Source organism: Ambystoma mexicanum, chromosome 2q, assembly GCF_040938575.1.
Source record: "Ambystoma mexicanum isolate Mex_15411 chromosome 2q, UKY_AmexF1_1, whole genome shotgun sequence".
In the NCBI taxonomy this organism is placed as follows: Eukaryota; Metazoa; Chordata; class Amphibia; order Caudata; family Ambystomatidae; genus Ambystoma; species Ambystoma mexicanum.
Genome location: NC_090924.1, coordinates 10,181,279 through 10,208,378, shown reverse-complemented (window position 1 = coordinate 10,208,378; position 27,100 = coordinate 10,181,279). Strand labels below are relative to the sequence as shown.

General features: G+C 48.7%; 1 protein-coding gene across 2 annotated transcripts in view; it reads left to right on the top strand.

Annotated features, from left to right (window-relative positions):
- AXIN1 (axin 1) overlaps window positions 1–27,100 on the top strand; it is a 486,191-nt gene that overhangs the window by 142,101 nt on the left and 316,990 nt on the right. For both annotated transcript variants that reach the window (XM_069646773.1, XM_069646774.1), the window contains exon 4: window positions 25,090–25,189. In XM_069646773.1, coding sequence (XP_069502874.1) covers window positions 25,090–25,189 — 100 coding nt within the window. The remainder of the gene's footprint in view (window positions 1–25,089; window positions 25,190–27,100) is intronic.

Sequence of the window (27,100 nt, the reverse complement as noted above, 5' to 3'; positions counted from 1 at the left end):
ATAGTGAATTATGATGGGGGTGCCAAGATAAAATGCGGCAATCAGCCGAGGGTCGGGCTGCAGTTTCGGAATGCAGCTAGAATAAGCCAGCAGGCCTACCTTCGATGTGGATGAGGCCCCAAGGTCTCCTCCCGGCGAGGACACTGCTCCTGCAGTGAAGGAGGGCTCCAGCTCCTCCAGAGGCACAAGCCCTATGGGCTCAGGACAGGGGAGAGCCTTTTTGCATTCAATTCATAAATACTAAATGTATTGGCTTAATGGACAAGTTAATTCGATATTCACCTTCTAATTCTCAGTAACCATTCCATATCTTGTATAACTGAATCTTGTGTAGCTAAAACCACCCAATTGACCACCACCTGCTGCTGCGCATTCTAGAATTGCATAACGTGCACACATCCTACAGTAGCATTTCTCATAACGCACCTTTTTCAAACATCTGTATATCATATTTGTTGTCAGTTTATTGAATCAGAATTACATAAACTTATGGCAAGTCCACCTACAAAGCATACCCGTTGATTTCTTCTGTGTATTATTCCTCAACAAAAACCTCAATGTTTTACTTCATGAAGATGAAAGTTGTTAAATGCTTATGAAATTGATTTCCATTTCTTGCAACTGTGTGATTGACAGACCCAAAACTAAATACAGTGGGTGGCTTGTGATGACTCCACCACCTTTTACCACTGTTGCCCATGAGGAGTCTTCAACCATCCCCAAGATTCTATTATGACCTCCTTCTGAGTGGAAGTTCCCCCATCCCCATCACATCCTTGTATGTTCATGCCATGTTGGACTGGCGGTTCCCCCATACATACATTCTCTCCCTCTCTCCCTCTCTCTCCCCCTCTCTTTCTCCCTCTCTCCCTCTCTCCCTCTCTCTCTCCCTCTCTCTCTCCTTATCCTATATTGTACTGTGTTAAGGCAGTTTTTCTGAAGTGCTACCAACTTCGTCAAAACCATTCAACTGAGGCAGTACAAAACTCCACTCTTAGTATAAGGCTGTGTTAGGGAGAATTCTCAAAAATGTGCTAATTCCCTCCACCTTAGACACCCCCAGCAACTTTGCTGGATTTTGAGGGCTTGGTTTTTTACCTGGAGAGAGAGAGAGACCATTTTTTCCCACTCTCATGTATTTTAATGTGATTTTATACACTGTGTTTCTTTTTGGTTATGGAGTCTAACCAACTCATAGGCATCATCTTTTTCAGTTGTGTCACAGAGCACCTTCAGTGCAGTGCCACAGGGAAGTCTTCTAGATTTCAAAGGTTTAAATACCTTCTGGGGGGGATCAACTACTGTTTCCCAGAGCAGTCAAGTGAAATTGACTTTACTTCGTATTGTACTTGCTAGACCTAGCACACCCTATCTTACAATAGAGAGATTTTCTAATTTTTCAGTTAAACCGAGCCTCAAGCTCCACCGTTCTACTTCCGATCAACTGGGACCCGTTTCGGAATTTACTACGCCCCTCAAGGGTGAAGTTTTCGTCGAGTTACGCTTCTTGGAGGATCCCAGAAGATCTGAGGCCTACCATGGACATGGCCCAGGACAAGGGAAGCTTGACGCCCGGATCCAAGCTGTTCAGGAACTGCCCTGGATGCGAGTTACAGAATGTTTTCAAGGAGGATGAGCATTCGAGATGTATCTACTGCCTTCATGAGGACAAGACGCACGTGGAGAACGACTGTGCGTTCTGCAAGAACCTATCGGAACGGACCATGAGGGATCGTCGTTCCCGCCTCGCGAGCTGGCTGGAGAAGGGCCCAGCAGGTGAGAAGAAGAAAAGGTCTGAGCGGTCGTCTAAGTCCTTTGAGGGTGCCCTGGCGACGGGGGCCCAACAGAAGGTTAAGCACTGCGAGTCGGCGGGCACCGGGAGCGCTGAACGGTCGGGCTCTTCGGCTGCCAGTCAGGGCGCGCCTTCCCTGGCACCAGCCTCAACCTCTACTTCCCCTCCTGACGGCGAGGGTAAGAAATTGGACGCTATGGGGCGACGGGTCATCTCGTCGGCGGCGATGACAATTAAGGCGGCCAACGCCTTAGCGATTGTGGCCCGTTACGACAGGGAGATATGGTACAAGATAGCCCCCCTACTGGACTTCCTACCACGAGGACAAGAGGGCGGAGGCCCTGGGGATTCCGCAGGAAGGTGAGGTGGCGACGGATCATGCCATAACGGTGGCAACAAACATTGCCGACACTGGGTTTCGCCAGTTAGGCAATGGTTTTTGCCTTCGACGACAAGGCTGGCTCAAGGCGACTGACTTCCATCAGGACGTGCAGACCAGGGTTTGGACATGCCGTTCGACGGCAACAACCTGTTTGGGAAAACAGTAGATGAGTCACTGCAGGCCATCAAGGCCGACACAGTGACGGCCCGAGCCCTGGGAGTCCTTCAGCAACGACGGCCCTTTCGGAGCGCTGGAGGCAGACATGGGACCTCCAAGGGATCAGGCGGTGGCTCCTCTACGTACCGCCAGGCGGCCCGCTCCTCGTCCCAGGAGGCTTAGAGAGGTCGCAGCAAGCAAGGAGGAACTCAGCGTTGTCGCCAAGGAGGCCAAGGCGGCAAGGCCGCCTCCAAGCAAGATTGAACTGGCCGTAGCGTCGGGCCCCCACCGAAGCACCCTGGTGGGAGGCCGGCTGGCGAAGTTCGTCAGCGTGTGGGAGTCCATCTCCACTGACCGTTGGGTGCTGGATGCCCTGGCCCACGGGCACACTCTCGAATTCCAAAAGAAGTGTCCCTGCATTCCTCCCGTGGCCAGGAAGGAAAATCGTGTCCCTCAACTGCTGTTGGAGGTAAAGGCAATGCTCAAGAAAGGTGCCATCGAGCTCGTCCCCAAGAGGCTCCGGGGCTCCGGAGTATACTCAAGATACTTCCTCGTCAGAAAGAAGACAGGCGGTTGGCGCCCCATCCTGGACCTATGTCGGTTGAACAAATACATCAAGGCTCAGAAGTTCAGGATGGTCACTCTCCAGCACGTGCTGGGACAGCTGGAGGAGAGCGACTTCCTATCGTCATTGGACTTGGAGGATGCTTACTTCCACATCCCCATCCTAAAAGGACACCGAAGGTTCCTCAGAACGCCACTACCAATTCAGAGCTCTGCCATTCAGATTTAAGTCGGCACCCAGGGTGTTCACCAAGTGCCTAGCACCAGTGGCGGCGCGGCTGCACCTGCAAGGGATCCACGTCTACCCCTACCTGGACGACTGGCTCATCCGGGCAAGGACAAGAGAACTCACCATCGAGCACACGGCGAAGACCGTCCGCTTACTCACAGAGCTGGGTTTCTCCATCAACTACCCGAAATCCCATTTGGTTCTGTCGCAGGTGGCACTGTTTCTGGGAGTGAAGCTCGATACAGTGGAACGATTGGTGTCTCCGTCAGAGGAAAGGACGAAGGCCATTTTAGGCAAGATGCAGCGCCTGCTAGCCACGGATGTGGCCAGGGTGAGATCCATCAAGTCCCTCCTCGGAATGATGTCCTCATGCATCTATCTAGTGCGCCTGTGTAGGCTATGGATGCGTCCTCTACAGGAGTTCCTTGACGCCCGCTGGATGCAAGCGGCGGGCAGCTTCGAAGACAAGATCCCGCTCAACGAGGTTTTCCGTCGGGCGATTCAGTGGTGGGGCACCCGTGCACACCTCGTCGTTCCTCCCGTCCCTCAAGGGCAAGGTGGTGAGGATCTTCACCGACAACACCACCATGATGTTCTACATCTGGAAGCAGGGAGGCACCAGATTCCCCAGCCCGATCCAAGAAGGCCCAGGATCTTTGGCACTGGGCCGTCGCCCAGGGGATGTTTCTGGTTCCCTTCCATCTGGCAGGAATAAAAAACACCATCGCTGACTCACTCAGTAGGGAGCTGCGCTCGTGCCACGAGTGGGGAACTACGCCAGGATCAAGTGGATCGGCTCTTCCAACGATGGGGCAAACCCCAGATCGACCTGTTCACGACGGCGATGAATTCCTAGTGCCAGAGTTTCGCCGGCAGTTTTCCCCAGCCGAGGAGCATGGGCGATGCTTTCTCGTTCCCCTGGGACGGCCTGTTCCTGTATGCGTTTCCTCCGTTGCCGCTGCTGCTTCGACTCATCAGCCAGCTCAAGAGGTCCCAGTGCAGGATGATCCTCGCTGCCGACAGACGCAGATCTTCTCTTCAGAGAGGGAGGTGTCATTCTTCATCACGACCCGGAGTCGCTGAACTTGCAGGCCTGGCTCCTGCAGCACTAGAGTTTGGAGGGTATGATATCCCGGCTGACTGCAGAGAGGTTCTTGCAAAGGCCAGGGCGTCCTCAACTCAAATGCTACGGACATAAGTGGAAGAGGTTCTCTGTCTGGTGCCGTGCACAGAAGATCAACCCTCTACAGATTACGGCACCTCAAGTGCTACCATACCTACTGTCGCTGGCCAAAGCTGGACTAGCTCATGCTTCCATCAAGATGCATCTGGCAGCGATTCCCCCAATACACCAAAACTGCAGGACGGCTGTCCTTGTGGTCTCATCGACTGGTGAAGGAATTTATGAAGGGACTGTTCTGATCGTTCCCGCCAGTGAAGGCTCCAGCCCCGGCGTGGGAGCTCAACATGGTGCTGACCAGGCTCATGGGGCCGCTATTTGAGCCTTTGCATTCGGCTCAGTTGAAGTTCCTGTCGTGGAAGACACCGTTCTTTGTGGCCATCACCTCCGCACGACGCGTGGGAGAAATTCAGGCCCTATCCTGCAAGCCTCCATACTTGACTTTTCACGATACGATGGTGGTGCTGAGGACGCACCCCTCTTTCATGCCCAAGGTGCTGTCTGACTTCCATCTTAAGGAGCCCTTGGTGTTGCCAGTTTTCTATCTGTCGCCTTCGTCGCCTGCCGATAGGGCTTTGCACTCGCTGGATGTAGCTAGAGTGCTTAAGTTCTACGTGGACCGAACGAAGAGTTTTCAGAAGACATCACAGCTGTTTGTGAACTTTGGACCTGTGAACCAAGGGAAGGCTCTCTCGAAGGCTTCCGTTTCCAGATGGCTCTCCGGCTGCATCATGCACTGTCATCGGTTGGCCAACCGACTGTTGCCCGGCCGTCCAAGAGCCCATTCGACCAGAGCGATCGCTGCTACTACGGCGTTCTTGTCTGGTGTGCCCCTGCTGGACATCTGCAGGGCTGCTACGTGGAGGTCGACGCACACCTTCACAAGATTCTACTGCGTTGACCGGGATTCCAGGGAGGAGTCCAGAGTCGGCCAAGCAGTGCTGCGCAACCTGTTCGCCTGAAGGTGGGCCTGGTGAGGGGGTAAGAGTTGCTTAATGTTGTGTTTATGTAATGCTTAATGTTGAGCCTTTTGCCACCTTCCGTGGTTGTGCATGTGTGTACTGCTATGTATTCTTATATTCATGAGCATGTGAATCCATGCCAGACCCCATGCTGGAGAAGGAACAAGTTACTTACCTGTAACTGTTGTTCTCCAGCATGGGTCTGACATGGATTCACATGCGAACCCTCCCTCCTTCCCCTCTGCGGCTCTTCACTTGGTCATACTGCCACTTTACGTGCTACCAAATCTGAGGATGGCTGCCGGGGGAGGGGCTTAAGGATAGGGCAGTCATTGGTTGGGGGCAGTATGACCCAGTGACCAGTGATTGGTTACTACTAAGAAAGACAGATCAGAAACGAAACTGATACTGATTTTTTCTTTACCGAGGATTCCCAGCCTGACGACAGGGAATATTCATGAGCATGTGAATCCATGCGAGACCCATGCTGGAGAACAACAGTTACAGGTAAGTAACTTGTTCCTTATTCATTGTTTATGCAAGAAACCTTGAGTGTAAGAGTTTATTTGAATACCTGTAACTGTGAATCTTTGTGTAACTCCACTACAGCTCCCCTCTTGAGATCAGCCTGGCTGCTCAACACACTACCAAAACTGTGTAGTACAAGCTTATACCAAAGGTTGGGTTGCCTTACCTGTAGTCATAGTTGTTTGTAGTGTTCCCAGATGGTACTGCATTCAAACTTTGCCTAACGGGCTGTACCACCTGAGTACATGGTAGCTAAACAGAGCAGCCAGGCTTATCTTACGTGGGAGAGAGGGCTGTAGAATCAGTACAAATTAAATTGTAATACAAATGATCCAACGGAACACTTTGTATCGTAAATCTAGGGGTAAGTAAGTGCTAACACATAATATGAAATCACAATATAAAAACACAACACTATTCTTGAAGGTACTCGGAACCAAGTATAAACCTTATTTGAAATACTTAACAGTAGTTCTAGGGAAGTCAAATACTTTTCATACACATTCAGTATAGGTCACACCGATTCTTGGGGAGTAAAAAACAATGGTTATTTTCACAATTACATTAATTAATGCAAGGGCGGTAGGGGGGGCGTGGCGTAGCAGCCATGGTGTAGGCAGCTCTTACGGTGAGCTCCTGAACATCCAACGAAGATCCTGAAGCACAAGACCAGAAAATGAACCCACAATCATCTGAAAAGAGACATGCAGCTGTCTGAACACAAGGCCCGTTGAACGAGTGAACAGCTGACTGCATTCGACAAACAAGCCCAGAAATAGGGCTCCCGAAGTGCAGAAACCCGATTCGATTTGGGCGAGGACAAGATGGCGGAGGGGACAGGACAAAGGAAACCTCTGATGCACCCGATGGCCGAAATGCACTAACGTGTAGTGCGGGGTACACGGAGCGAGCCGGTGAGCAAAAGAGACTGAGCTAGTGCGCAGGGCCTGTCATCATCATTCCAACATTCTGGAATGCTGATGCAAGTTTGTTGCAATATCCAGACGTCGCGGACCGCTGACGACGGTGTGGGCTGGCAACAGTAACAAGAAGAGGAGAAGCCCGGGGACGTCGTTTCGCTAGCGGCGGCAGAGGAGACCGCCCGGCAAAGAGCACCAGGGAACTGGGCAGGCCCACGGAGCTGGAAACAAAAGCTGCCGTGTGCAAGCAGTACATCATGGACAGTCTGTCGGAACCTGAGGCGCACGTTGGAAGGGGGGGGCAGATCAGAAGAGCGCTCTCTGGGCCATACACATCTGCAAATGCAAACAGTCCAGCGACATACACCCTGATAAATGCAGGCCAATGGGGCCTGGGTGCGGAGTACTGTAGAAAAGCTGATTGCAGGCAAGATGGACGGCAGTACACAATAGGCGAGCAAACGAAATTCCTGCTACCTAACTCAGCCACAGTGCCGGAAATTGCAGACACTAACACGGTAGCGCCGGACACCCGTGCAGAGGTGCCCCCCCCTCCCCGTGGCAAAGAGGTGACAAAGTGCAACTTTAAGGACTGGACAGTGGCCCGCAGGTTGGTGGCAACAGTATTGGGACCTCAAGGGCGGTGGCACTGCCCCATGCGCACACTGGCATGAAGCTGCCAATGTAAATGGCAGCGCTGGGCACGGACATGCAAGCACTTAGCATGAGGTGGAGGTGACTCCCAGAGAGACAGAGATCCACACTGTTGAGGACACGCCTATGGTGCCTGAGGCGGCATATAGAGGGAGATCCCTCACAGCTAACAGACGATACTGAGGCCACGGGTGGGGCGGAGAAAAGAGAAGATATTCCCCGACAAGAGGCAAGGAAGTGCCACAGCGCTCCCGGTTCGGAGCAGCTCATGAGCCAGTGAAGCAGAGTACCAGCTGCGGGTCGGGGAGTTTACCCAACAACAGGAAGACTAAGGGCGCCCCTAGACAAGGAAAGCGCGCCTGGGACATCGTCCATGCGCACACTGAAACAACACAGAAATTGTGACGGGCCACATCACATGAAACCCTCAACCATGTTAAGAACTACGGAGTGGCACAGACCTGATCACTGCTGGTGCATCAGACTTGAAAGCTAATAAGACAGATCTGTCTGTGAGAGGAGGCAAGGGCAAGGGCAAGCAGCCCACAATGGACATTTTTGCTAAACCACAACAGTCCCCCACCACTCCAACGCAAAGTGTAGCTACCGCATCCACAGGGGCAGCAACGCCAAGTGAAAACCACATGATCCTAACAGCCATAACGGAATTGAAAGCTTTGTGGGGGACGACGATGGCAGAGTTGAGGACTGCACTAGAAACAAAAATAGACAGTGGAGGTCAATCAACACAGATACTAGCACGGCAAATGCCAAGGCAGTCCACATATTGAAGCAGCAGGTAGCCAACCTGGAGAACCGAGCAGAGGAGGCCGAAGGAAGAGCTATACGCAACAAAATATGCGTGGTCGGTCTGCCGGAAAGGGAGGAAGGCCAAAACCCCACGAACTATGTGGAAAACATGATCATACAAGAGATGGGCGCAAATAAGCTCTCCCAAGGGTTTGCGGTCGAATGTGCACACAGGGCCTTGATGAGAAAGCCGCAACCGGGAGCCCCTCCGAGAGCAATCATAGCGAAGAACCTGAACTATAAGGACAGGGAAAAGATCTTGGAGTTTTTCAGGAAAGGAGGGACGATAGAAAAAGCATCTTCGACCATCACTGCATATCCATATTACACAATGCTGGTTCAGAGACAGCGCTATAGCTACGTGGCGATCAAGAGGAGACTGAGCACAGCTGGATTTAAATATATGTTGCTGTATCCTGCAAAACTCAAGATTTTCCATAAAGACAAAACACACTTTTTCGATTCCCTTGAAGAAGCAGCGACGTGGCTGGACGCACATGTCTGCCCGGAGCGAGATGAGGAGCAGGGTCGAGAGGAATACGATAAGTGATCTAACAGCTATGCATGTTATGAGAGGGCGCAGGGTAATGGGGAACCGTAATATGAGACACTTGAACATGTTGGGCTGGAATATAGAATGTGTAATGGTATAAGAATAACGGAAGGTGCAATCAGCTTGATTTCTAAATATGGAGCAACGGGACGGATGCAACCTACCCCCGGGAGTCAGAGTAGGAGGACCGCCACTAGTGCGACATCTCCCTGCTGAGCCGCAAGTAAGGCAACTGCTGTAAAAGGGCTAGATGTGGGGGTGCCTGAGATCCAGGGATGGAGCTGGGCAACAGTTGAGGAGGGTGGGGTAAGTTGGGGCAAGGCAGGGAGGGGGGAAAAGGGGGAGTTGAGGGAGAGTTGGGGAGTGTGATGGGGCTGGGATGGGAGGAGGGTGGGAGAGAGGGGGGAGTTGGGGAGTGTTAATAGTTAGGGGAAGTTTGTATTGGGGGACAAGCCTACATGAAAAAAGGGAAGAACTGAGACCTGGCTGGTATTTGTGGAGGGCGGAGTGGGACCCAGATTTGTTATGGGAGACCTTAAAGTAGTTACCTGGAATGTTAGAGGGCTCAATAGCTATTTAAAAAGAAATAAGGTTATGATGTTTTTGCGCAGGCAGAAAATAGATATCGCCTTGTTGCAAGAGACTCACCTGACGCAAGAAAAGCTGGAGGCGGTCCGGAAGAAGTGGAGAGGGACTGTCGTGGGCGCAACATACTCAGCTTATGCTAGAGGGGTGATTACATAGAGAGGCAGCATAAAGGGGGGGGGACAAACCGGGGAGAGTTCTGGCGAAGCTATACAAAAGCGAGACTCCCAGATCAGTAATCAGGACGATAGCGAGTGAGGATGGAAGCATAGCAGACACCCAGGAGGGAGTGAATCAAGAATTTGCAGATTACTATCGCATCCTGTATGGGGATGTGGAGGAAAGTGATAGCAAGGAAATAAGCAAAACTCTGGAGGATATAAGATTGCTGCAGATTAGCGCTGAAGAGCGAGAGGAGCTAGATGCGCCAATCACTCTACAGGAACTGGAAGAAGTGGTGAGACAGCTACCCACTAGTAAGACCCCGGGGTCTGATGGACTCCCCAGTGAATTTTATAAGATGTACAAAAATGAGGTACTGCCCCCGCTCTTGGAGATGCTCAACGAAGCATATGAAATTTGGAGGCTACCAGAGTCCCTGAGAGAGGCGATCATCATACCGCTCCCCAAACCTAACAAGCCTGGCTGTGAGTGCGGCTCCGACAGACCTCTGTCGATGTTGAACCAGGATAGCAAAATACTGACGGCGGTCCTGGCAAACAGAATGAGGAAAGTCATTAACAAACTAATACACCCCGACCAAACTGGTTATGTGCCCAACAGGAATATATCCAACAACCTTAGGCGACCGAGTCATTGAACATGCCAGTTTCTCCTCTGAACTTAAAGAACTCCGCTCTCAGAAAAGAAAAGCACCGAACACCTGGCAGAAATCACCCTCCCCAGCCACCATATCCTCCTACAAAAAAATCACCCCTCAATACAAAAAAGCCATAATCATAGCCAAGTCAGCTTCCTACAATGAAAGAATTGCTAATGCAAGCTCTGAATCTAAAGAACTCTTCGGCATTTTCAAAGAACTCACCACACCAGCTACCAAATCACAAGATATTGTTAAAGGAATGGTTTGCCCAAAAATGTTTATTGCTAAAAAAGATGGTCAATAATAAAAAAATAGATTGGCACTTTTTTTTTTTAAGTCCCTATGTAAAATTTTGAACAAATGAAGCTCAAAATTTACAAAAGGAAGCACATAGGGGCATCCATTTTGTGAAATGGATGCCCGCCTGTGCTTGCTTTTGCGGCACTAATGAAGGAAAAGCCAGCCAGCTGTAGTAAACAAAAGCTACCACTGGGTGGCTTTTCCTTCATTGGTGCCGGGACTCGGAGGACGCAGACCGGAAACTACAGGCAGAAAAGCTGCAGCTGCATCTCGGTAAGTGCTAATTATTTTTAAAAAAATAAGCACTAGCTGCGTTTTTATTTCTAAGTTTTCCGGACTGAAGGAGCCCGGAAAACTTAGAAATAAAACCGCAGCTATAAAAACATTGTATTTATGTTTGCAGTAGCTTTTTGAAGCTACCGCAAACATAAATACAACGTTATTGTGTTTCAAAACACTGCGGTTTTTCTTTCTAAGTTTCTCAGGCTCCTCCGAGCCACCGTGCCTTTCTTGCTCAAGATTCTGGAAAAAGTTGCCTACACGCAAATCCAGGACTATCTTGAAACCAACCATATCCTAGGTAAAAGACAGTCAAGATTCCGACCAGGTCACGGGACAGAGTCAGCCCTACTCGACTTAAAAATACAACTTGGGGACATCATGGACAAAGGCAAACCGGCACTCCTTCTCCTACTGGATCTGTCTGTTGCCTTTGACCTTGTCAACCACGATATCCTAGGCATGCACCTAAAAAACAAAGCGCACTTCTCCCCAGAAGCTATCGCCTGGATGGCCTTGTTTCTAAATGGTAGACTCATGAAGGTCTTTTTAGACACTGCCTCGGCAACCCCTACTATCATCCACTGCGCCGTCCCCCAGGGCTCCTGCACCGCCCCTACACTCTACAACATATTTACCCTTCCACTCTTCAATGATCTCGACAGCCGCAACATAGCGTACACCAACTACGCGGACGACACGCAGGTACTACTCCCACTAACTGGGACCTATGGAGATGTGACAGCCCTAACCAAAATCTACACAGCCATGCAAACCTGGATGGCTGCTAACAGCCTCTGCTTAAACGGGGATACAACTGAGGTCCTCATAGTAGGGACCAGCGAAACTCTCAACAAACTCCCCCCCCACAATACAAATCCTTTACCATCGATAACTCCATCATCACAGTCTCCAAGACTGTCAAAACCCTAGGTATTCACCTAGATGTGTCATTATCCATGTCCCGCCAGGTCAACGCCATAGCTTCCTCCTCAGTGCTCACCACCAAGATGATCAACTCAGTCAAGCCTTTTCTCTCCACCAAAAACTGCATATCCATCGCCAGAGCCACAATAGGTACCAAATTGGACTACTGTAATGCCCTTTTTCTAGGCACCTCTGTCAACAACATAAAAAAACTCCAAATCACGCAAAATATCACGCTCCGGGCAGCGCTGACCATCCCCAAAAGGGAACACATCTCTCAAGCTAGGAAAGATGGCCATTGGCTACCGGTAAAGGAACACATGCTCTTTACAGCCTTGGCCATCGCACATCAATGCCTTGCATCAGAGGCCCCACCCTATCTCTCGGAAAGAATCGCCCTCAACACCTCTAAAAGACCCACCAGAGCACACCGCGCCAACCAGATCTATGTTCCCACGTTCAAAGAACCAGAGCTGGAGGGTATAGCTTCCAACACCTCGCACCCAAAAACTGGAATGCCCCGTCAACCTCACTAAGGAATGAAAAATCATACACCACCTTTCGCAAAAACCTAAAAACCTTTCTATTCCGCTAATTTTTCCAACATGCACAGTTATGCTTGTACTGTAACCATAGCAAAGCATAACCTTTTGGACCCTCTCGGTCGCTTACCACCTGTCATTGTACTACTGCTACCGACTGTTACATCCTGCCTATGTTAAACTCAAGCCTTCTGTAACAGTGCCACGATGCCTCAGGGCAGCTCTGTGCGCTTTATAAATGCAAATAAATAAAATAAATAAACGAGGAGACGGGCGAGATGGCAATAGTGTTGTTGGATGCAATAAAGGCCTTTGACTCAGTCAAATCAAATGGCCATGGCTGATGGCTACTTTGACAAACTATGTAATAGGGCCGGGGTATCTTAAATGGGCCAAATTACTATATAGTGCGCCGTTGGCCAGAGCGAAGACAGGGGCAGTTATATCAGAGAGGTGGCAACTTAGTAGAGTCACCAGACAGGGATTCCTGTTGTCCTCCATGTTGTATATTCTGGCCCTAGAGCCTTTGGCGATATACCTGAGGCAGCAGTATGATACTGTAGGAATCACCATAAGGGGCGAACTGCATTTAATTGCCCTGATTGCTGATGACATGCTGTTGTATCTGCGCTACCCCGAAGAAATCCTCCAGTATGTCCTGGAAGTGATGGAGCGATTTGCAATGCTTTCAGGTATAGCTGTGAACCCCAAAAAGTCTTGTGTATTTCCACTGAGTAGGTACAAAGGGATCCTGCTGGAGCAACTACCGATCCTCCAGATACCATCGGAGGTTAGCACGTTTCGCTATCTTGGGATAGATATATACCATACGGTGGAAGCGGAGCACCTATACAACACTGAGAAGGCTATCCGGCAGATTGAAAATAGTATGAGGTTTTGGGTGAAGCTTCCCTTGGTGATGATGGGAAGAGGGGCAATGCTTAAAATGGTGGTCCTGCCAAGACTGTTGCACTACTTTGGGAACATCCCATACTTGATACCTAGGAGATTCTTTGCTAGGTTGAGTAGCATATGCAGGGAATTTCTCTAACAGGGGACAAGAAACAGGGTGGCCCTCAGGAAGCTGCAAAACCCACACGAGTAAGGGGGCATAAAATTACCAAACTATGAACTTTATTACATAGCAAGTCAACTTCAGTATGTAGCTAAATGGCTTTCTGAGGAGCCGACCTTTGAATCCAGGTTGTTACAACTGGATTGCGCCCCATTTTTCCTGAGAGAAATGATGTGGTTGCCTAAATCAGATATGGAAGGGTGCCCAAGAATGATGACACTCGGGAGGAGATATGGCGGAGAGCCTGTCCGATAATGGATAGTCCGTCCCCGTGCTCCCCGCAGGTACCATTGGTCGCTCTGGCGGGAAGAGAGAGGCAATTAAGACTAATGATTAGGAAGCACTGGGAGCCTGTGGGATAGCAACCAAGTGCGATATGTGTCAAGAAGGGAGTATAAGGGATTTTGAGGGGCTGGTGGAGGAAACGGGGTTACATGTGGGACAGTATATCACATATCATAGGGTGGTGTAGCGGATTAGAGAGACATGGCCTGAAGAAATATTAGCAGATGAACCAGATGCCTCCATAGATACGATATATGACATAGCAGAAGGGGGGCACGAAATATCAAGACTATATGAGCTGTTGATGACCAAAGTGGGGAAGGAAGTGGTACAACTCGGACAAGATTGGGAAGAGGAAGTGGGGCTCCAATGAGTGATGGGATGTGGGAGCGCACGCAGGGATATCACAAAAAAGTGTCGAGAAATGCGAGATTACAACAGATACAACTATATATCACCCACAGGGCGTATATGACGCCCCAAAGAATAGCCAAATTTAAAAATACAGGACGAAAATCTTGCCCCAAATGTGACGAGGAAAATGCCGGAATGGTACACATGTTTTGGTCATGCCCAATAATAGGACGTTTCTGGGGAGAAATAGCGCACAGGATGGAAGACAAAGGGATCAACATAGAGGTAGACACAGTATGGGCTTGCCTGCTGGGAGGGTTTCGTAGACCACATAAACTAAATCACGTGAGTAAACTGAAAGATTTGGCGTATGCACTAGCTAAGAGGAAAATTGCAATGGGGTGGAAAGCATGTTTTAGACCGAGGATAGAAGCGTGGTGGAAAGACCTTACAGGAATGGGCAGAGGCGGAAACTGTAGTATGGCAAGAGGCAAGCAACGCTGGGGGGAGGGGAGGGGGCAGGAACTTTGTTGCCTTGGAAACAACTAATTGCTGAATTATTTGGGCCCATGCATGACTGGGCAAGTGACCGGGATCCAACGGAAACCATTGATAAGGAATCCCTATTGCAGGATGCAGAAACAGAACAGGAAGGAGAGTAGGCTTGGGAGGGGTGGGACACGGTGGACATGGATAAAGTGATGTGTATTAACACCATTATGTGCACTGTAAGTTTGGTTTGTGTTGGTTGTTGAAATGAAATCAATAAAAATTGTTTTAAAAAAAAAATTAATGCAAGGGCGGTAGACTCTACCAGTTGTACAGTGACTCTCAGTACAAATCACTTAATCAGCCAACTGGACTATATACTTTTTGTGGATAGTGGAACACTTATTCCATGTGCAGTAAAAACCTAGAACTACTTTTGTGATAAAACAGTTATACTAGGTGAGTAAAACCGAAGGATATAATATTCAATTACAGGTGCTTTTGAGGTCAGTGAAACACAGATAGAGATAAGCAGTAACTCTTGTAATTTATTTTTGGATGGCACACATCTAACACAAGGTATGTAAAACCCATATACTTTTTATATCTCACAAGCAGTCCAGGTTAGATCTTTCCCAGCAATAAGGATAACTGAAGTTTGACTTATCAGGGACAGTTAGAACCACAGACTCTAGGTTAGATAGCACAGGGAAAGTAAAACCCAATGTTACACTTTACTGAATGACTCAGTGATTCTAGGTAGGCAACAACCTAATGCAGACTTGTTCTGGACAGGCTAGCAGCAAGTCAGGGGAAGCAAGACCCAGTTGGGGGACACTTAAACAATTATCCTAACAAGACTAATCTGGTGATGCCGACAGTCGGAGGACAGTCATACAATTACCATGCAGTAATAATCTGGTGAAACCAACTCTTTACATTTGGGAAGAGGCACAATCTAATCACAGGAGAGTAATATAACTTCACATCTACTTTCTATTAGGGTATTGGTGTATTGCGGCAATGCACGGTCGCAGCAATGCGTGGGATGGCTCAAAATGCAGGTCTTCTTGAGTCCAGTGGGTCTTGCCATGATCTGGGTTGTCGTTTTCGGAGTCCCTAGGTCGATTGGAAGGAAGGGCTACAGCAGGCTCCGGTTACGCAGCAGCCTCTCCGGTCGCTGGAAATAGTTTCAGCCACTTCTGCTTCAGCATACTCTTCGGTTTTGGTTCCAGTGTTCGACTTTTCTTCAGATTCCAGGTTTGCAGTATTTAACAGGCACTACAGCATAACCTGTGAAGGGCGGTAAGCTTGTCCCTGTAACAGAATTGTTACAGTTTTAATGAGAAAGGGAATACATTGTATCTTCCCACACTCCACATAAGGTAGGGTGTGCTGGTTGCAAAGGACAAAATGTAAAAGGGATCGAAAGATCTTTTCTACCCTTGGGAACTGTAGTTCTCTCAAGGTTAGCAAGAGAAAGTTAAAAGGGGATCCCCTAGGGCAACCCAGCAACAACAGGCACTTATTACCAATAAGTTGTTAAAGAAGATGACTTTAAAAAGACACTATGGAGAGTCAAAATAATTACATGGTGTTCGCCGAGGACCCGGGAGCTTGGGAGGTTGTTTTGCCGTCTGCTGTTTGGCCCCACACCCTGCAGGACATATGCTGTGGCTGTAGTCCGCGAGGATGGAAGCCCGCCGGAGAAAGGGCGCGGGTGTTTGCGCCCAGCTGGCGTGGAGCACCCAGCACCCAACACACGGCACAAGGACCGGCGCTGAAGCCTATTGTGCTGCGTGCACGAGGTGAGGTGAGATTCTCCATTACTTTTGGATTTTGACCCCCAAAGCCTCCCTCATTGCAAGATGGTTGGCCTCCCAGGGGGTGCTAGCTTTGGAATCTACGGTGCCACGGAAGGGGGGGGGGGCTCTCATCCCCTTTTACCCCCCTCCTTTCCAATTCCACCCTTTTATCCAGCATACAAGGCCCTTTGGCCCCTGTGGAGCACTGAAAACGGATCATGGGGAGAAGACTGGGGGGGGCTTGCCACACAAGGCACCAGGGGTCACGCAGGGTACAGAAGCCTGTACTGGGAGTCCACATGTGAATGGAGGACCCACCTGACCATTTATCCCCCGTGGTTGAGGCCTTACATCCAAGCTGCTCTGCACCCTTCTACCAAGCATCCATAGCTCCACAGCCCTTCTACAGTCCTCTGGGATCACTTGTGGTTTTGTTTCTTCTCCCTGCATTATTCCTGCCCACCCAAGCCAATTTGTGGATGAACATGTGCCCTCGGTTAACCTCTTAACCCCTGGAAGGGGCCGTGACCGTGTAGCTAGCGCCGTTCTTCTGGATACTCTGGCCACTGTATGTGAGAGGATTTCATTGGGCATTTCCAAGCTGCCTAGAGGGCACGCCGTATTGGCCCTACCGTTGGCCTCATCCCAGGGGCTGGAACCTCCCCACCCACCCTCTGGTTTGAACCCTGTCATATCAGTCCTGCAGTCGACAGTGGTTCTCCCAGAAGCTCACCTGCTGTCTGCCTCTGCTCCTCTGGCTGCGGAACTCAGGGGGGTGGGCAACTTTGGCATTGGCAAGAGAGCGAAACCTAGCCCCCCTTCCTGCAATGGGAGCAAGCCCACGTCTGATGCCCCTATGGGGGTTAGCTCCTTTTTACGGTTTAGTCCTTTCCGGGCTCCTGAACCCCCCCCCCCAATAGGAGACCAGTGTTCACCAGCCCCACTTTCTACTGTGTGCGTTGATCTGCCTAGCTGTCCCTGTCAACTCCTGCTCACTGAGCTGGTGGAGATCAAAAACCTCCTACTGGTTCTGACCAAAGAGGTGCTAGGGGTCAGGGGGGAGGGTGGTGCAGGGAGGAGAGGGGAGGCCTCAGCGGGGACAGGGCCTGGGGGTCTGAACCCAGTTTCTAACAAAGGGTCGTATTCCTCATACCCATGCCCGCCCCCTGACCCCGTGGATAAGATCCCCTTTCTAAAAGGAGCCAATTAGGGGTGGCCCATCTCCCAGTGCCACCCCCTCGGAGGGAGCCTTATGGGACTACAGCTATCGAGCCACCACCAATACAGAATTCTGCAGGGAGAGTCCAGCATAACATGCGCTCTGTGGGGAGGGGGACTGGTGTGTCAATCCTCGGGCTGGGGAGGTCTACCCCCAGGCACCTTATCCGTCAAGGACATAGCAGTTCCACGGTGTTCCTTGAGGGAGTCCCTAAACTACCCATGGATAAAAGAGAACCAAGGGACGCCCTGCGGAACAAATGTCTTCACTGGTTACGGGCTGTAGGGGAGTGTGGGTTTGTGTCAACGGGCTCTTTGTTAGAGTGCACTAGACTGTCCAAATATGCAGCTTAAACGGACATTGTCAGACTGGTCTTTGGGGACGCAGATTTGGCAAAGAAGGTTTTGTAAAAATGCAATGGCCGAGGGCACCCGTGGGTATCTGGTATCATGGTCAGCTCTACTCTCATCCCTGTTAGTGTGAGATCCATGGGTGACCCCTCAAGCAACAGCCCCCTTTCAGGGACAAATCTGACTGCTTTGGGCCCGAGGCAGTTTGGGAGATTGGAGGGTCAAGGGGACGGCGGTTCCTGATTATTGGTTAAAAGATCTGTTGGGTAGCACTCTAGACAGGGTGCAGCCTTTTGCTGTTGCTTGGATATCTTTTTCCTTTTTTACCTTGTCTATTGTAATTATATTTTAGCAGTGTATTATTAGGATGTACTTTGATGGCCTTTTCAGGCCGAATAAAGTTGTTTGACTTACACCCATAAAAACAGTTAAAGATTCTGTGAGTGTGGAAAAAGGTTCCCACTCACTGAGGTGTTAAGGAAAAATATCCCACTAATAAAGCAAAACGTTCTGGGGTTGACTCAGGTTAGGAAGATTTACCAGTTCTGTGAAATTCTTACTTAACATACCGAGATGAAGAAAATCACTGGAGAAATACAGAGCATGAATCCATCAGTGAACAACGACTTGCAGCACCCAGTATCAGAACTGTGTGATTTAATAAAAGTAATTTCCAAGAACTACCTAAGGATACTTTACTGAACTTGGTGAAGATCCAGCACACAGGAGAAGGGAGTCATTCTCCTATGCTTTTGTTGTTCTAATTAGTGGAAGGGTTAGGAGAGGTTAGTTTGGACAGTGGACTGATCTTGATTTGGACTCTCACTGAAAATCACCTTGGTTTTGTTAGGTAGGGAAAAACCCTTAGCACAGGGAAAGGTAGGAGTTTTCACCTTTCATTTAATAAATACAAGCAGTGAGATGGAAAATTAGAGTGTGTGTTCTTCTGACCCACCACAGCACATATAAAAGTAACCAAAGATCCCGTGTGCAAAAAGCTAGGGTGATACAGAAGTATTTCCATTGCTCTGTACTGTAAGGTGCTGTGTGCAATGTAAAAATACAAATTCCAAAAGGGAAACAAAAAATACCCAGTAATTATAGTCTGAAGTACTAGTCTCGTTCCCCATAACAAATGAGCAAAAGGCAACAGAAGTGAAGCTGAGGGGTTTACTTCCCCTTCAAAAAGTGGACATGGACAAAAAAACTATGGAGCGAAAGTTTATAAAACAATCTTTCCTAACACAAATCGCTCTCTCTCTCGCTCTCCGTCATCTCCCTCTTCCCAAAAGCAACCAAACACTGCTCACATTCTATAGCCACTCAAGCAGATAATGACATGAAATATCTGTCATAGTCCAGAGCTGCAGGCACCAAGTACTAGGGGAATTAATCCAAGTTGGGTGATGAGAGGGAGTGGAGGCGGGGGTAGAGGAGAGACGAAGGGCGACTCAAAGGGTTGGCGCTCATAGAAAAATCGGCCTCAAGCAAAGAACAAATGTGAAAGTTTGTATAATTTGACAAGCAAATAAATGGATGGGCGCTACATATTTCGAAATCCAAGTAATATAGATTATTGTTTGGAATTGCCATATTGATTTGGTAATGATTTAAACATTTGAAAAAAGAAACCAGTCCATCCACCATTCACTATTTACACTCATGAGGTTGTGGCCAAAGGAGTGTTGTTGTAGACATAGGGATTTGCGTAGCTTTAACCGGTCTTGTGGCCTTTTTAGCCAAAAAATCCTGTGAATTTGAGCTGCAAAGTCGAAGCCAGGCCATCTTTTTTTTTTCTTTTTTTTTTTTAACAATTTTATTGCTTATTCAAACAAACAAAACCAATACAAACCAAACACGCAGTGCATATATCAATTGTTCATTGCATAATTTCGGTCACTGCTCCCCTTATCCCCCGCCCCCCTTACGAGCCTATTTATTCCACACACTCTGTATCTGCCTCGCGTGGTGGGGTCTCATTTTCCGTGGATTCTGTCAGATCTTGTATCGTTCCAAACAATTCCGCTATTAATGATTTCCATGCCATTAGGGTTCCAGCCTCTTCCTCTCCCCCTATATTGCTTGCCTCTTGCCATACCATGGTCTCTGCCTCCGCCCACTTCTGCAACTCTTTCCACCACACCTCCACCCGTGGTCTATGACATGTCTTCCATCCCATGGCAATCCTTCTTTTTGCGAGCACATATGCTAGATCTTTCAATTTATTGACATGCTTAAGTTTCTGCGATCTGGGGAACCCCCCAGCAAGCAGGCCCAGACTGAATCTATAGTAATCATGACCCCCTTTTCCGCTAGTTTCTGTGCTACTTCACCCCAGAAGCGCTCAATTACAGGGCATGACCAAAACATATGTACCATGTCAGCCTTTTCTTTGTCGCATTTGGGACATGCTTGTCGTCCGGCATTTTCAAACCTAGATATCCTCTGAAGTGTCATGTATGCCCTGTGCGTGATATATAGTTGTATCTGTTTTAGTCTCGCATTCCTTGACACCTTCTTGTGGTACCCCAGGGCACGTTTCCACATCCCATCCTCTATCGGGGCTCCCACTTTCGCTTCCCAATCTAGTCTCAATTACGTTAATTCTTTCCCGACCTTAGACATCATCATCTCATACAATCTAGAGATCTCATGCCCCCCCTCCGTTATATCATATATTGTATCTATGGTAGCATCTGGTTCTTCATCCAGTACTGTTTCGGGCCATATTCTTCTAATTCTCTGCACCATTCTGTGATATATGATATACTGGCCCTTGTGTAACCCCATTTCCTCTCCCAGCTCTTCAAAATGTATGATAGTCCCCTCTCGCCAGACATCTCCCATCGTCACCAACCCCACCGATTCCCAGTGGTTCCTAATTGTCATCCTTAGCTGCTCATCTCCCCCTGCCAATGCAGCCAGCGGTATCTGCTGAGAGCATGGGAATGGGTTTTCCATCATCTGGCATGCCCGGCGCCACATCTTCCACCCAAGCATCATCATTTTAGGGCGCTCTTTCATTTCTGTGTTGGCCAGCCAGATCATCTCCCTTAAATAGAATGGAGCACAATCATGTCTAAACAACCTGGATTCAGGGGTCGCTTCACCTGAGAGCCATTTGGCGATATATTGCAGTTGGCTCGCTACGTAATAGACCTCATAATTAGGCAGTTTTATCCCCCCTTTTTCATAAGTTCTGCAGCTTCCATAGTGCCACCCTATTCCGGGTGCCATGCCACAGGAACTCCCTGCACATGCTGTTCAGTTTAGTGAAAAACTTCTTGGGTATCAGGTACGGAATATTCCCAAAATAATGCAGGAGCCTAGGTAGGACCACCATTTTAAGCATTGCCCCTCGTCCCATCATTGCTAGAGGCAACTTCACCCATAATTTCATACACTTCTCAATTTTCTCAATGGCTGCCTCGGTATTGTGCCTGTGCTCCTCTTCCACCGTGTGGTACACGTCTATCCCAAGATACCGGAAAGTACTAATAGCCCAAGGTGTTTGCAGCACCGGCAACCGTCTAACAGGGATTCCCTTATAACTGCCTAGCGGGAAAATACTAGATTTTTGAGGATTCACCGCTGTGCCAGACAGCTCCGCATACCTCTCCATCACCTCCAGGATGTAGTGGAGATTTTCCTCCGGGTGCCTCCGGTACAGCAGCAAGTCATCCGCATATAAGGAGATCAAGTGTCGTTCCCCTCCCACCTCGATGCCTACAGTATCATATTGTTGTCTGAGGTATATCGCCAAAGGCTCCAAAGCTAATATGTAGAGCATAGGGGACCATGGGCACCCCTGTCTGGTGCCTCTGCCTAGTTGCCACCTTTCGGATATCACTGATCCTGCTCTGACTCTGGCCAGTGGTTCACTATATAGCATCTTTGCCCACCTTCTGTATCCAGGCCCCATACCATAGCCCGCCAAGGCCGCCAGCAGCCATGGCCACCTGGCCGAATCGAAGGCCTTTACCGCGTCCAAGGGCACAATTGCCATTTCGCCTTTGTTCCTGTTCCCCCATTCAACAACCCGATGGAGTTGTCTATGATTATGAGTTATATTTCTATTCGGGACATAGCCCGTCTGGTCGGGGTGTATTAGTTTGCCAATAACTCTTCGCAGTCTGCTTGCCAAGACAGCCGTCAATATCTTGCTATCCTGGTTCAACATTGACAAAGGTCTATAGGAGCCACAGCTATGCCCAGGTTTGTTGGGTTTGGGAAGCGGTATTATGATCGCTTCTCTAAGTGACTCTGGCAGCCGTCCCACCTCAAACGCTTCATTTAACATATCCAACATTGGGGGGAGCACTTCCTCTCTATATACTTTATAAAATTCACTTGGGAACCCGTCCGCTCCCGGGGTCTTACTAGTAGGCAGCTGCCTCACCACTTCTTCTAACTCCTCCAAAGTAATCGGTACATCCAGCTCCTCTCTTTCTTCAGCACTTATCGTAGGCAGACCTATGTCTTCCAGTGTTTCTATTATTTCTTCATAGCTGCTTCCCTCCTCATCCCGATATAGTACCCTATAGTAATCTGAAAACTCCTGATTAACTCCCTCTTGGGTGTCAGCTACACTGCCATCTTCTCTCTTTATCGTTCTAATGGTGGGTCTAGGGATCTCACTCTTGTATAACCATGCCAAAAGCCTTCCTGTTTTGTCTCCTCCCGCATGCTGTCTCTATATATTTTTTATAGTTAAGGTTGCACAGTCTGTCCCATTGCTCCGCACATGTCTGCTGCATTTTAAGTATCGGCTCCATGTCTCTCTGTGTCATCTCTCCCCCTCAGTGCCTTTTCCAATTCCCTTTCTGTTTCTTGTAGATCGGCCAGGATCCCACCTTGCAGGCCTTTAGATTTTGCTATGGCTACGCCTCGCATCACCACTTTGAAGGCTTCCCATAGCGGGCTTGACGAGTCCACGCTACCCGTATTCACCTCAAAGTAGTTTATAATCTCCTCCCTTATATCTTCTCTAAAAAAGGGATCTTTAAGCGCCTCTGCCTGGAGACGCCATGTCGGGATCCTTGCTCTCGGGGGGCAATATTGCCAGCCAAGAACCAGGGGGCGAGTGGTCCGAGAGGACCCTTGCCTTCTATTCTGCCTGAGTAGTCTCTGTTATTACCTCTGACGTAGCAAAGACATAGTCCAGCCTCGTATGCAACTGCTGTAGGGCGGAATAGTGCGAGTATTGCCTTTCTTGGGGGTGTCTCGATCTCCACACATCTGTCAGACAGCCAGGCCATCTTCAAATGATTTTTTTTATCATATAACATTATGCTTTGGACATATGCTACAGAAACGGTGCACAGTTTGGCAAAGCAGTGATGAAATTGCTGGGTGTGGCATTTAAGTTGTTTTTGTACAACCCTCCAAGGGTTATAAAACCACTAACTTTAAGATGAGGCATGTAAACCCAACCCAAAAGGGAAGGCAGACCTCTAGTTCTAGTACAGCAGATTATAAAAGTATAGATATTTGCCAAGATAACATTTGTCCATTCCGTCTGCACTTAAAAAAATAGTTTCTTTCGCCATCTGCACTGGAAGGGCTTGTCTTTCTGAAATCAGGATACTTTTTACACTTGCATCAAACTAACTTGCAATTACTTTTGCATCACGTAAAGGTGAACAGGAAAGGGATGTCTGGAGGGGGATGAGTTAGGCGGTGTGCAGGGCTTCACCAGTCTACCTCACTGGGTGGTGATTAGATTAAAAATCCAGGGGTAATCACAGAGAGTCTATATCTTACAAAGAGATGGCAGCATGTCCTTGAAAATATACATTTTAACATAGGCATTATGAACAAAAAAGTATTAACTGAATTCACAAAGGCCTCAGACAGAACTGGCTTGGTTAAACTAATGTAATGAATTGCACTTCCACTAGGATTGCTTATATGCTTATTCTGATTTGCAATGATAGATTTGGCGACTTCATCTTCGGTCTTGCCCCAAGTAAGAAAGTTGGCAGTTTAAATTCGGTGACCCTGATTGCCTTCAATATGTTTGCGTAAAAATGCTATCCACTATGCTATCCACATTGCTATCCTCTTTGAGGCCAAAAACCCCAGGGTTATCTTCGACTCTACGGTCTCCTTCTTCTCTCACATTTCTGACATCTCAAGTACACCTCCTAAGAGACACTCTACCTTTTCTCACTTTTCCCCAGCGTCTCACTGGCTCCAGAGCCCTGCTTCTCTCTAGGCTGGACTACTCTAATAGCCTCTTCCACAGCTTCCCTGTGCTCTCTGCAACTCATCCAGAACAGAACCATGAGAGTTATCCTTGGCCTCAAGCCAAGGAAATGCATCTGTCCGCCGTTGAAATCCCTTCACTGGCTCCAAGGATCAAATTCAAGACCCTCTGCATTGTCCACAAGGCTTTCTGGGGCCTTTCTTACCTGCAACGTTGCCTACCTAAATACTGTCCCTCTCGAGCCCTCCGCTCATCTACCTCCAACCTTCTGCGAGTGAACTGGTTTTCCAAACAGAGATTTAGAGGGAGATCCTTATCGTCAGCAGGCACCTCCCTCTGGAATAGCCTCCCTGCCACCCTCTGTCTTGAGCCTGATCTTCTTAAATTCTGGAAACCCCTCAAGACCTTCCTCTTCTCCTCCTCCTTCTCTCTCCCCCTACCCTGATAACCTAGCTCTCTGCTCTTTCCATCTCTCCCTCCTCTTCCATACAGCTTGCTGACTGGCCGCCTGGTGTACCTCAGAGACTCACAGGTCCCTGGCACCCCACCAGTCCTCTCTGCACTTGCCTCAGGGCCCTGCACCCCGCCCCCTCACTGCACTTTTAAATAAATCCAAGAGAGCTTATCTCTCCGCACTTACCCCAGTCTCTACTGACTGGGTGCACTTGGACCCCCTCCCCTTCCTGCCCGCCTTGCACTTGCACAATCTGAATGCATCTCTGCCTGAAAATCGTATGTCCGTTCTCCCTTGGCTTAACCCCTTAATGTGCACTTGTAAAAACTGCAGAATCGCCATCAGGCCAATTTGCTGTATTTCAACTGTTAAATGTATCATATTCACATACTGTGCCTGTGCAGGCCGTTATCATCTCAGAATTTCAAGGGCTCTGAGCGACTGTTGTTTTTCCCTTTGTTCACACTTGAGCACTTTGAAACACTGTCTGTGTGTTGGCGCTTTATAAATAAACCCTACCAGACCATACCTATAGATATTACTTTTTGTCAAAATAGTGTAGCTATTCCAAGCTACATTGTCTGTGTTGGAGTTGGAATGAAGTTAGGTTAAAAAAATGCACCTTAATGTATGGCTGACCTTTTCTTGCATTTATTCTCCACAGTGATGGTGGGATTCCACCTTACCGACTCCGGAAGCAACACCGGCGAGAGATGCATGAAAGTGCCAAAGCAAACGGACATGTACCATTGCCAACCATTCCTGTGAGTAGTAGTTCTCTGTTGCATGTGTCCCACTAACCGTTCCTTGTTGAGCTAGAAGTGTGCTTATGCCCCTAGAGTGGTGAACCTCATATTGCGACAAAACATGTGTGAATTAAACTATAAATGGAATGTGCGCAGCCTTGTTATTAATGCCTCATGAACATTATTGCATCCGCCAAGATGTTGTGAGTAGAAAAGGGGCTGCCCATCATCCCATTATTGCAGTAGTAAACTAATGTTTTGTGCCATTTAACAAGTATTGTTTTACTGTTGTAGAGTCTTACTGCATTTGGTTCCCTTCACATTTAGGCATTCCAGTTGAAATGAGATTTGTATTCAATAATAGTAGATTTCAACCCCTCTGTTTATTTGCAAAGGTGTATTTTGAAGGGTGGACCACCAGCAGCCAGACCAAGTAATTACACTCCTCTGAGGAAAACGGCTTGGTGTAACTTGTTAGGCAAGATTGTATGCAGTACCCTTTGGGTGCACTACAATAACCTTGCCCTCCTGGCAATAGGGACCCAACCTTTGAACTACACAGGTTGGCAGTGTGGTCGAGCAGCCAAGCTTATCTCAAGAGGGGTCAATGTGAGCAGTAAGGTTGTGAGACAGAGTTTCACAATGAAGTGCACTGAAAGTCTTTGCAGAGTGTTCAAAAGAGGTTGGGGTGAGTCAAAAGATATAGTTAGAAGGCCTGGAGCCAACCCAATTTAGAAGCCAAGAATTTAAGGGTCACCTTTAGAAATCTGTAGAAAGGGAGGCCAGGCAGGACACAGTACCTTAAAGAGAAAGGAAGCTCCAGCAGGGGCAGTTGTTCCTGGCAGTGGTTGAACTTTGTGGTTCCGACCAGGGGAAGAGAAGATCTCGTCAAGGAGGGAACGTGGAGTCGCTGCACTGCACCGGGATGAAACCAGCCGCGGAGTTCCCGATTAAAAGGTGCGGTCCTTTTATTCGCGGACAAAAGTGGTGAGCTTGGCTATCCGGACGCCGGGGTGCTTGGCACGGGCGATTCGACCAAGAGACTTCTCTGGAAGGCGAAAAGGGCGAACCGGTTGATCCCAACAGCTCAGGGGAAGTAGACTCGTCCAGCAGAAGATATTCTCTTGTTGTTGGGAAAGTGGTGAGGTGGCTGCAGCAGGGCTTCACCGGTGGTGTCGTCGTTGCAGATGGCTCAGTTTCGTCCCTCTTCAGATTCTTAGGTCCTGTGGCGACTTCTGAAGTTCCAGTCCCAAAGGCCCTGCTTTTATCCAGAAAAACCCCAGTTCATCAGCCTAGCTGTCAATCACACATGCTAAGTGGTGAGCCGGGCGGCTCACCACTGGGCCAATCAGAGTAGAGTGCGACTTGGGTTGCTAAGGCAATGCAGTCCAGGGTACAAATTCCCCCCTCCACCCTTCCTGTGGAACCCAGACAGAGTTGGCACCATTTGGAGGGCTTCTGTGGAGAAGCCTGCCAAAATAGTGGAACAAAGAGCTCGACCTTGGTCAGAGTTACAGAGACGGACACAAACGCCATTTTAGAGTCGAGTTCTGGCAAAAAGACCCAACCGGTGATTTAATATTAAATAAATAAACTGGCAGTATCTTTAACATTGCAAAAGTGGTGCGTTTAAAATCAATGGGAAAATCCCATAGAGAATATCCCGGAGGAATATTTCACGTGGTAACCACTGCCACCAGCCAGAAACTCTACGAGGGCGGACGGGACAGTGCCCCCTCGAAAACAGACCCACGGGCAATCGAATTACCCCTTACCAGTACTTCCACAATATGTGGGTTTGTTCTGGTTCTGTTCACAATTTTGGACTAGTAAAGCCAATGGTGACTTTACATGCCCTGGGAGACAGTAGTCAGTCCCAGGGTATGGAGTTTATATGTGGGTAGTCACTGTGACACCCCTGTGGTACTG